The 12,259-nt window shown below is 40.1% G+C and overlaps 1 protein-coding gene across 2 annotated transcripts in view; it reads right to left on the minus strand.

The window, feature by feature from the left end:
- Nucleotides 1-5,971: 5,971 nt before the first annotated feature.
- Nucleotides 5,972-12,259, minus strand: part of DERA (deoxyribose-phosphate aldolase) — a 118,966-nt gene continuing 112,678 nt past the window's right edge. The window contains exons 8-9 of one of the 2 annotated variants that reach the window (XM_059886551.1): nt 9,534-9,683; nt 5,972-6,659 (exon numbers count right to left, since the gene is read on the minus strand). In XM_059886551.1, coding sequence (XP_059742534.1) covers nt 6,603-6,659; nt 9,534-9,683 — 207 coding nt within the window. In that variant the 3' untranslated portion in view covers nt 5,972-6,602. 2 annotated transcript variants of the gene reach the window in all.

Here is a 12,259-nt window from a genome sequence, read left to right on the forward strand (position 1 = left end):
AAGAGTCAGGTGACTCTGGGAGAAAGTGGAAAACACTAATTTTACCATTACTTATGGCAGGAAGTCAACAGACAGCTGCCTGCTGCTGCTGCTGCTAAGTCGCTTCAGTCATGTCTGACTCTGTGCGACCCCATAGACGGCAGATCACCAGGCTCCTCTGTCCCTAGGATCCTCCAGGCAAGAGTACTGGAGTGGGGTGCCATCGCCTTCTCCAAGATAGCTGCCTAAAGAAACGTAAGTTTAGGTATTTTGGGGAAGAAACACTGTCATGTATCGCTGGTGAGAAAGTATAAAAAGGATACCATAGGCTATCTCTAGACTGTTTTATGGGCCCAAGAGACAAGGGGCAACTTTGCAGAGTTTAGCTTTGGGGACTGACTAGAAGTGAATGGAGCTTCCCTGGTGGTTCAGTGGTAAAGAATCCACCTGCCAATGCAGGAGACTTGGGTTCAATCCCTGGGTTGGGAAGATCCCCTGGAGAGGGAAATGGCAGTATTCTTGCCTGGGAAATCCCATGGATAGAGGAGCCTGGCAGGTAATCCATAGGATTGCTAAAGAGTCGAACATGATTTAGAGACTAAACAAAAACAAAGAAGTGAAAATACAGTTGAGAGGAAAGACCACAAATCATCTCTCCAGCATCAACTTGTTACATTATTGTGGACAACTATTATGACTGGTGACCATCCAACACCTTTTGAATACTATCTTGCCACCTCCTCACAAAAGACCAAAGCTGTTGGCCCAGCTTCCTTTACAGTTCGGAAAGGAATGTGACTAGGCTCCAACAACCAGACACAACTCCACAGGGGTTTGACACCCAAGAAAGCATCTTTGGCCACTGGGATAAATGAGCATTTCAGCTTTCAGGGGTGGCAAAGACAGAGGTTCTAGGTTCAAGGGCCCAGAGATGCTAAGAGTAAGTCACCCATGGAGCAGATCTTAAGATTCTGGGTGCTACTCAGAGCTTGCTGTCTCTGTGCCTATCCGGCCTTCCTAGATATTCTGTCAGGCAGGGGTCCCCAACCTCTGGGCAGTGGAGCAGTACCTTCAGTCACATTAGCGGCGGCATTAGATTAAAAATAAAAGTGCACAATAAGTGCAATGCGCTTGAATCATCCCGAAACCATCCCCTCCACCTCTGGCCAATGGAAAAACTGTCTTCCACGAAATCACTCCCTGGTGCCAAAAAGGTTGGGGATCGCTGCTGTAAGGTACTCAGTATGATTTTTAAATACATTTATTTTCTGCTTAAGCTAGGTAGGAGGGATTTCTGTTATTTGCAACTAAGAACCATGTTGACTATGTATAGTACCAGCAGAACACATATTTGAAAACCAAAACAAAAACAAATTTTAAACACCTATTAGCCTTGAAAAAAACCAAGAACCTAATGTTTTCACTGGCTCCCAGTCACTTACACATAGTAACTTCACACCAAGATGCTAAGTATCTGTGAAATGTCCCTCTGTTTCAAATATTAAAGAATGGATTCTGTTAAAATACATCTTGCTTTTAAGTGCAATTATCCAAGAATCACCAGAAGTTAAAGCATTCTAAAGAGGTAAATTCAAATACCAAGTCTTACTATCTTGGCTTGCTGAAATCCTTTCCAAGATTTTGTGGATGATTCTACACTCATCTAAAATGTTTATGCTAGGCTCCAAAGCTTACTTATAAGCCCAAAGTTTGATCCAGTTCACTGCCTACTGTGAAAGGATTAACAGATAATGTTATTCCATTCTCCCTTTTGTTCTCCGCTATGAAAAGCAGTAAAAAATACACATTTATCCTGGCATCTTGTGATAAAGATGGTCTGCTGCTGAATGGATACATTTACTTTGGAATCTAGGTGCTGAGTACAGTGGTTCTCAAAATGGGTTCCAGGATCAGAGCATCAACATGACTTGAAAATTTCTTGGAAATGAAAATTATACTGAATTGGAAATTCTCAGGGTGGGGTCCAGAATTCTGTGTTATAAACTCTCCTGGTGTTCTTGTTCTATGTGTTTGAGAACCACCTTCTTTGGCAGCACAACGAAACCACTCCAATCAGAGGAGAATTAAATTCTGAGGATGGAATAGCAAGTTGTACCTTCTCAATTACACATTTCAGGGCGTTAAAGGAGTTCTTTTCTAGAACTAACTTAACTTCACATGCAGCACAAACTCACTTCTTCACTGAGGAGAAATGAAATGTTATGCCCTTTGGAGCACTAGAAAAAAATGTAGGAGGTGAAATCCATTTCTGCATTTGCTTTCCTCATCATGCTCAAGAGTCTTGCTTCTCAAAGGAAAATAGATATTTTTACAACCACCACCAAATGATCCTTTCCAGGACTCTTGGTTACTAAGATCCCATATGGAATCTTTTCCTGGGACTGTTAGACCTCAATTACTTTTCAGTCTTCTCCTTAGGCTAAATAATCCCAGTTCCTTTTACCTTTATTTAATACTTTTTAAAAACTCATCATTCCTTTCAAGCTATGGAGTGAAATATGACCTCATTTGACTGTTCAATTAAATTGAAACGCATTTCTTGTCACTGAACTATAGAAATTAATGTCACAAAACCTAAGTTTCTCATACTCTACGTATGTTTTATAGTACGAGATGTACTTCTTAAAATAAAAAGTCAAACTTAGGTTTGTCCTTTCTAGATATTCTTATCCCTCCTCTTCACCCCATTCCTCTTCCTAAAAAAAGTTCAGTTCATGGTAAGGTCACTAAGTATTCTGTATATATCGGATTAAACATTCTGATCCTCATTTGCCCTATTAAATAAGAACTGACCAGATGGATATTCCTCTGACTCTCTCTCCTGAGCAGGGTTTAGTTAATTAAAAATGATTATTTTTACTACGTATTTTATATATCAGCCAGATGTTACCTGTGGTCATTTCTGGAAAGGATCATTTGGTGGTGGTTATAAAATAGACATTTTCCTTTGGGAAGGGAGACTCTTGAGCCCAATCAAGAAAACTAATGGAGAAATGGATTTCACCTCATACCTTTTTCCTAGTGCCCAAACAGGATAACTTTTCACTTTCTTTGAAAGTAGGATCTATTAAAATTCTGTCTTCTAACTCTGCAGTCTGGCCCTACTTATGTTGTATCCAAAAAGGATCAATTGATTTAGGAAGAAAAATTAATGCTGGTTTCCGTCTGTACCAGAAGTGTAACTTGACTTTGCCAAACAAACTGCTTTGGTTTCTCTAGATCTGGTTTAAGACATATATAGGTACGACACGGCAACTGTTCTGCTCAGTCAGGACAGGGACACCCATTGTGTCACTGTCATGATGGCCTCCCAGATAGATTTGTAACGGTTTCTGCTTTTGCACGAGTCTCCTTAGAAGCTACAGTTCATGCAAACTAATTTACCTAAATTTCCCATTAGTGCTAAAATACTCCAGAATGAGGCAAAGATACTATAATTATAAATCTGTTTTGTGATTACACTGTCATTTTCTCTTCATCTGCAGACAAGCTTGAAGCTAAACAAGTGCCCCCTCTTTTTTTCTTAAAAGCAAAACAAACAAAAATAAAGCGATGTTCAACATTCTTTTTTAAAAAAAAACATCAATTCTTGAGATCCCTCAAAATTCTGAAAGTCTAACAGATTAAACAAGCCACACTAGGGACTTCCCTGGTGGTCCACTGGTTAAAGACTTCACTTTCCAATGCAGGGGATGTGGGTTCGATACCTGGTTGGGAGGCTAAGACTCCACGTGCTTCACAGACAAAAAACTAAAACACAAAACAGAAGCAACACGGTAGCAAATTCAATGAAGACTTTAAAATGGTCCATGTCAAAATATTTTTAAAGAAAAAAATAACCACACTATCACTTGGTTTAGATTTAGAGAGTTGGTCTTCTCTACAACACCATTTAGATGACTAGAGACAAATGTGAATCTTTCACAAGTCTGACACTCACATGAGGACAAACATAATCATTTGGTATGGCAGAGTGTATGAACAAGTAAGACACATTTCATTCCAAAGCCCTGGCTACATCTTGTAAAGTATCTCGTGGCGTGAGGTAGATCTATTAATAGGTTCTGGGCTCAGTTCTGATTTTCTACATCATCTTGTAATACTGACTTTCCCACTTGGAGTTTTTGAAAACATAGAACTAGATATTCTCTAAAGTCTTCTTAAGCCCCTAAGTGATATGATGGGTTGTTTGTTTAAAAATATCTTTCAGGCTTAAATTCTGCTTTCTTGAACCACTGCAACAATTTTTACAGAGGAAGGGGTAAGGGTGGGGTAGGAGTTGCTTTCATTAACTTACAAGCTTTAAATACAGAACACAGTGACTCATCTTCTGATTGTATAAAGCATCTGCTCCCTGTGTCCCGAAGTACACAAATCTGCGTGCAGTAAATCACGGTCGCCTCAGAAATGATCTCTTCCTCTTATGTTTTCATGGCAATCCACATTTACTAGTGTTTTCCTATTGAAGTCATCTGTGGTACATTTGATTTCAAGAGCCAGGTAAGGGGCAGACATTCCTGACGAAGGGGCTGACAGTCCCTAGAATAAATTGTCCTCCCAAATATATGATCACTTACCTTTAGATCAGGGCATGCTCATCAGCCTCTAATAAGTTTGAGAGACTCACCAGTCTTAATTTCCTATGTGAATCTATAATTGTCCGCAGAGGTCAATTTCAGTGGATGCCTCATATAAATTAGAATTGAAGATAATGATGCCTGTTCACTTGATCAACTGAAATGACCAGCTGGGTTTAATGGGAGGAAAACAAAAACCCCTGTGAAATTGGAATAGCTTCAAAGGTGAGGGAATGTAATTATTTTTCTGCAAAGTTTCTTCTCCAAAGGCGACTGGTCATTGTGCTGGTGGGCATGTGGACCAGCATGTTATGATGATAGAAATGGTATTCAGAGCCACTGACCACATCCAGAGGCATAAGTCAAAAGTTTGCTCTCTGCCAAGCTGTGGGGGAAAGCAGAATTTCTTCTCCACTCTAATTTTTCATCAGGTCATTCACAGTTGGAGAAGTGCTTTGAGTGACGTGCCTAATTGACTTCTGAGAGGCAAATTCTAATTTAAGTTGCTACAGAAGTGTTTTCTCTTTATAGCCATAAACCATTATTTTAGACCTGTTATCATTATCTTTAGGGTAATATAATTTGAGGTCTGAACAAATCTTGGTATCACCTGCACCAACTCCTTTAACCTTACAGATGAAGAAACTGAGGCTCAGGCATGTGAACAGACAGGACTAAGGTCACAAAGCTAGAAAGAGGAAGAGGTGGGCTTAGAATTCAGCAAATGAAAAGACAAAACCAAAACCGATTCCCAGTCCAGTGTTCTCCACTTATGAGTAGCTGGAGACTTGTTTAGGGAGGAAAAAAAGATGCTCTCCATGAAAATCACCATTTAAGAAAACTTAATTTCTACAAAGGTGGAAGGAGGGGCGCTGAGAGAGACAATGAGTAAACGAACCAGTAGCCCCCAAAGCAGATTACTGTTCCCCACAGCTGACTGCGGGCTCTGGCTATGCGTCTCTGAGTGCCGGGGGACAGTTTTACGTACCTGTGGTGACAGCACAGACTCAGGAGCCATACTGTCTGCCTGGGATTGATTCTTGCCTCTGCTAATTCTGAGCTCTGTGACCTTTGGCAAGTTGCTTAAGCTCTCAGTCCCTAATCTGCATAAAAGGATGATAGCATCAATACTGACTGTTGTGAGGATTCAAAACCTTACTATATTAACCTTACTATACCAAGAGATTAAATAAAGGCTAAAGTAAATTGATATACATAAAGAGCTTCACACATACTAAGTACTATGTTAGGGTCTGCTGTTTCTTTCCTGTTCACTCTCCCAGGAAAAAGTTTCAGAATATAAGACGTAAGTGGTACTTGTTAATAATGTACACAGGTGCTCTATCTAGACAAAGACACAAGGACTGTACTAGAGAGACTTAGAAAGGCATGGATAAAATCTCTTTTTAAGTTTAATAGATTAACTTTTCCCTATGTATTACTACAATTTAAAGTTTTTTTAATAAACGATAGGAATGTTTTCATTAAAAATATTCAATGATATCCATAGTTTCATATAAAATGACAGATATTTCATTAGCAAAACAATTAGTAAAAGAGCATTTCTGTTGTGAAAATTAAAGACAAATTATCATGGCAGGAAATTCGTGCTGAGTGATTAGGAAATTAGTCCTGAAGTAGTTTGGAAGAGCAAGGGAAGTTCGGGGTGCTTCATTTTCTTTTGCCACATAGTGGTTCTTGGGCAAGTCAATATTTGCTCCCTTAGAATTTAACATTATCAAAGCTATCATTAACATTTTACTCAGAGTTCTTTAAGAGAAAACCTTTGCAAAATTAACCCTGGAGATATAGTAATTCAGATCATTTCAGATATGCCTGAAATGGGGACCATGTGTAGATTAGTTGTTTTTTTTTCCATTCATTCTTTAAGCGAAATTCAATGGAAATTTTAAGGGCAGGGGGGAAGTTATCTATCCCCCCATTTTTTCATTAAATAATTTTAGCAATCACATAGATAATTTTTACACATTGTGGCAAAGGACATTTTTGGAATTTGTTGATGATCTAAGACATGGGGAGGTCATGGTAGGCTGCGTATCTTCCAGTCACGTGATGGTAAATCTGTAGGGAAAGCAGAGTTTAGTCATCAGTTATTATATTCCTATTCATATCAATTAATAATGACACTATTACATAATGATTTTAGTTAATATTTCATTATGAAGCCCCACTGTTATGTACTTCAGCAGAATCTCCTTCCAACTTTACTTTAGGTGGAAGTTTGCTTGGAAGAAGGCAGGTGGGGTATGATGAGGTCAATGAACTGAGTTTTCATCTCTTTGTTCTCACAGTCCAATAAATGCCTTTTTAAAAGAGAAAAATTGAAGTTGACCTACAATGGTGTGTTAGCTTCAGGCATACAGCAAAGTGACTTATATATATATATACACACACACACACACACAAATATATTCTTCAGATTATTTTCCATTATAGGTTATTACAAGATATTGAATACAGTTCCCTGTGCTATACAGTAAATCCTAGTTTCTAATCCATTTCATGGATAGTAGTTTGTATCTGTTAATCTCAAACTTGTGCGTTACCCCCTCCTCCCCCTCCCCTTTCCCCTTTAGAAACTAAAAAGTTTGTTTTCTAAGTTGTAAGACTATTTCTGTTTTGTAAATAGGTTCGTTTATACTATTTTCTTAGATTCCACATATAAGTGATTTCATAAAATATTTGTCCTTCTCTATCTGACCTACTTCACCAAGTATAATAATTTCCCAGTAGATCCACATTGCTTCAAATAGCATTATTTCATGCTTTTTTAATGGCTGAGTAAGATTCTATTGCATATTAAATACACACACAAACACACACACACACATGTCTTCTTTGTCCATTCCTCTGTCAATGGACATTTAAGTTACTTCCATGACCTGGCTACTGTAAATAGGGCTGCTATGAACATCAGTGTGCACGTATGTTTTTAAATTAGTGTTTTCTCTGGATATAATGCCCAGGAGTGGGATTGTTAGACAATATGGTAGCTCTATTTTCACTTTTTTTAAGGAACCTCCACAGTGTTTTCCACAGCAGCTATACAAATTTACATTCCCTCCAACAGTGTAGCAGGGTTCCCTTTACTCCACACCCTCTCCAGCATTTATTTGTAGATTTTTTGATGATGGCCACTTTTGATAATGACAAGAATACACAGAAGAACTATACAAAAAAGATCTTCATGACCCAGATAATCACAATGGTGTGATCACTCACCTAGAGCCAGATATCCTGGAATGTGAAGTCAAGTGGGCCTTAAGAAGCATCACACTGAACAAAGCTAGTGGAGGTGATGGAATTCCAGTTAAACTATTTCAAATCCTAAAAGATGATGCTGTCAAAGCGCTGCATTCAATATGCCAGCACATTTGGAAAACGCAGCAGTGGCCACAGGACTGGAAAAGGTCACTTTTCATTCCAGTCCCAAAGAAAGGCAATGCCAAAGAATGCTCAAACTACCGCACAATTGCACTCTTCCCACACGCCAGTAAAGTAATGCTCAAAATTCTCCAAGCCAGGCTCCAGCAATACATGAATCGTGAACTTCCAGATGTTCAAATTGGTTTTAGAAAAGGCAGAGGAACCAGAGATCAAATTGCCAACATCTGCTGGATCACTAAAAAAGCAAGAGAGTTCCAGAAAAACATCTATTTCTCCTTTATTGACTATGCCAAAGCCTTTGACTGTGTGGATCACTACAAATTGTGAAAAATTCTGAAAGAGATGGGAATACCAGACCACCTGATCTGCCTCTTGAGAAATCTGTATGCAGGTCAGGAAGCAACAGTTAGAACTGGACATGGAACAACAGACTGGTTCCAAATAGGAAAAGGAGTATGTCAAGGCTGTATATTGTCATCCTGCTTATTTAACTTAAATGCAGAGTACATCATGAGAAACGCTGGACTGGAAGAAACACAAGCTAGAATCAAGATTGCTGGGAGAAATATCAATAACCTCATATACGCAAATGACACCACCCTTATAGCAGAAAGTGAAGAAGAACTAAAAAGCCTCTTGATGAAAGTGAAAGAGGAGAGTCAAAAAGTTGGCTTAAAAGCTCAACATTCAGAAAACTAAGATAATAACATCTGGTCCCATCACTTCATGGCAAATATATGGGGAAACAGTGGAAACAGTGGCAGACTTTATTTTTCTGGGCTCCAAAATCACTGCAAATAGTGACTGCAGCCATGAAATTAAAAGACGCTTACTCCTTGGAAGGAAAGTTATGACCAATCTAGATAGCATATTAGAGACATTACTTTGCCAACAAAGGTCCATCTAGTCAAAGTTATGGTTTTTCCAGTAGTCATGTATAGATATGAGAGTTGGACTATAAAGAAAGATGAGAGCCAATGAACTGATGCTTTTGATCTGTGGTGTTGGAAAAGACTCTTGAGAGTCCCTTGGACTGCAAGGAGATCCAACCAGTCCATCCTAAAGGAAATCAGTATTGAATATTCATTGGAAGGACTGATGTTGAAGCTGAAACTCCAATACTTTGGCCACCTGATGCGAAGAACTGACTCATTTGAAAAGATCCTGATGCTGGGAAAGACTGAAGGCGGGAGGAGAAGGGGACGATAGAGGATGAGATGGTTGGATGGCACCACCAACTCTATGGACAGGAGTTTGAGTAAACTCTGGGAGTTGGTGACAGACAGAGAGGCCTGGCGGGCTGCAGTCCATGGGGTTGCAAGAAGTCGGACACAACTGAACGACTGAACTGAACTGAACTGATTCTGACCAGTGTGACAAGATACCTCGCTGTAGCTTTGATCTCATTTCTCTAATGATTAGTGATGTTGAGCACCTTTCCATTTGTGCATTGTCCATCTGTAAGTCCTCTTTAAACAAGTGACTTTTTATTTCTTTCTTAAAAATATTTGTCAGGTGTTCCAAGGACAGCGGGCTGCTGCTCCTCACCTGCCTCTCAATGTCGGCAAGTAGAGTGCTGGCACCTATTCGAAAGAGTTCAGGCTTCATCCACTCGTCTCCCAGCTCCTCCTTTATGAGAGAGAGCCACACAAGGGAGTCCTTCGCACTGCGGATGCCTCCGGCCGGTTTAAAGCCTACCTGAAAGAGGACAAGGGAAAGAGAACAATGCTTAGTATTGTTACTGTGTTGCTTTAAAAACTGGTCTTGCATTAATACTGGGTCTCCATCCTCTCTCTCTTTTCTAAAGCCTATTTCACTTCCCCCAGCACTCAGAGCACTGACTCAAGCCCATTCACAGGACAAAATGACTTTTCCAAGATTAATGGGAAGAATGTCACTGCTTCCAAGGAGACACTAATGAGAGTTAATAACCCTCATTAACATTTCACTTGCTGGAAAGTCATAAGCCTTAACCATCTAGACTGTAGCTGTGAACCTGGGATAAACAAGAGAGGTGTCAATAAACAGGAAAACATAACACAAGAGCCCGTTCATTCTCCATTTCTATCAGGAGGCCAGGGGAATGTACACCTTTTGGCCCTTCAATCTGAGCTGCAAAAGATACATTCATGGGTTTAAAATGAGAAGAATCAGTGAGGCTGTACTAACCAAACCACGGAACCACCAAGGACAGGTGACAGTTATTTTAATCAACTTAACTACAGGGACTTTTAAGTTGTCAGTAGACCGAGCTGCATAAAACAGCCAAACAGCTAAATAAGCACAGGAGAGAAAGACAGTGTAGGGGCCCTTCATACTTCAGCAGTCTCTGCAGGTGACCACCAATAGTGCAATTCAGCCAGTATCTGATGTTTACAAATGATGTCCCTGAGTCCATTAGAACAGGATAGATGTGTCCTATATACAGTAAAACCTGCTTTTCTAGAAATACTCTTCTAAGAAGTTGACTATCCGATAGAGTAAATACCCAAAGCCCAAGGACTGAAGCTCACACATTTGACCACTCAAGAGTTTGGCTGCTCTGCTGGGGAGCACCAGTGAGGGGGAATGTCAGAGGGGTGGTTGTTGCTAACAGAATGCCAGAGAAGGGACACAATAAGTATATGGTCCATTATCAGCCTATAAAAAAAATGAATAAACAGAAACCTCAATTAGGGACTTCCCTGGTGGTCCTGTCATTAAAAGTCTGCCCTCTAAAGCAGGGGACATGGTTTTGATCCCTCATCCTAAGACCCCACATCCTGCGTTTCTGCAACTACTGAGCCCATTCGCCACAAGGAAAGTTGCCCTATGCTGAGACTAAGACCTAATGCAGCCAAATAAATTTTTTTTAAAAAGAAAGAAAAGGAAACCTCAATTTAATAGAGTTGCAGGCGCTTACTCCCGGATAACAGGAAGAAGAGAGACTCTTCTTTCCTGGTAAGGACTCAGTCTGTGAATAGTCCCAGACTCCTTCTTTACTATACCTCCCATCATCCTTTTCCTCTCAAGCATTCTTCTTCCCTTGCCCTGCAGGGAGTTGCATGTGGCTCGCCATGTTCACTGATCCCCAGTAAATCCATCTTTGCTGGAGAAATAGCTGGCAGTCTACTTGCTTGAGGTCAATAAACCCAAGCTAGAAACTTCTAGCTAAACCGGCCTCCCCCATTTTCCTCACCACACCACATCCAACGACCAACAGTCAAGTCTCACCAAGCCCACCCTCTGAATCCCTCTCCATACACACACACACTTTCCTCTCAACTCTCCATACACACAAACGCTTTCCTCTCAACTCTCCATACACACACCCACTTTCCTCTCAACTGTTCTAAACCGGTTCCACTGGTTTAGTTCAGACTTCGTCAGTCCTCACGGGAACATCAGCAGAAGTCCCCTAAGTTTCCCTGCCTCGGTCACATGTCACACAGCTAAGCAACAGCCACACAGAGATTCTAACTACATCTGCCTATCACTCTGGAGCCCAGGTGACCTTGTAAGAGTAAGGGGAGGTGAGGGTGGGAGAGGTAAGTGGAGGGAAGCTATTTATTGAGATAAGGCAAAAAAGAAAAAAAAAATCAGTGAGCTGATATTAGCATACATGTTAATCATAGGAGCATTTTCTGTCAATTAGGCAGTACTGCACACAGATTTTTCTATATAATTCTGTTGTATCAGCAAGTCTATTTGGCAATGCTTTGAAACAGAGTTTCTAGCGTAAGTTTATCCTGTCTTTTTTTAAGGGAGAGAATATGGAAAACATAAATCTGCAATGAAATCGGTTATAAAATATCAAATCTCTGCTTCTCAAGAGTGACACTAATCATGGTCTGGAAGGCAACCTATTACATTTTAAAACAGCCCTTAAATCAATGATGTGGAAGCTTCACGTCTAAGGGCTGCCTGGACAGCTTGGCAACACTTTTCAACACTAGGAGAAAATGCCCCTGATTTGCAGCTACACACATGGGTCCTTTCTTTGTGAAGTCAAATGTGATCCAGATGAATATGAACTGACTTCTACCTGCTTCTCAGTAAAACCAGGATGAACTTTTATCAGCTAAGGAAAGGGGCAATAGAGTTAAAAAGAAAATCATGAGAGACAGCAAACTGTTCCTCCCTTTCTACCCTGATCTAGATCATTGAACAGGTAAAATTTTTATTGAAAAATTCTTGTGTAAGTGTTCTTTCAGGAAGGGACGTGTTCACTTTTAAGATAATGGCTCAATGAGTGAGTCAATGAATGCTTGTTAAAAACAATACAGGACTGGGTG

Source organism: Bos taurus, chromosome 5, assembly GCF_002263795.3.
Source record: "Bos taurus isolate L1 Dominette 01449 registration number 42190680 breed Hereford chromosome 5, ARS-UCD2.0, whole genome shotgun sequence".
NCBI classification, from domain to species: Eukaryota; Metazoa; Chordata; class Mammalia; order Artiodactyla; family Bovidae; genus Bos; species Bos taurus.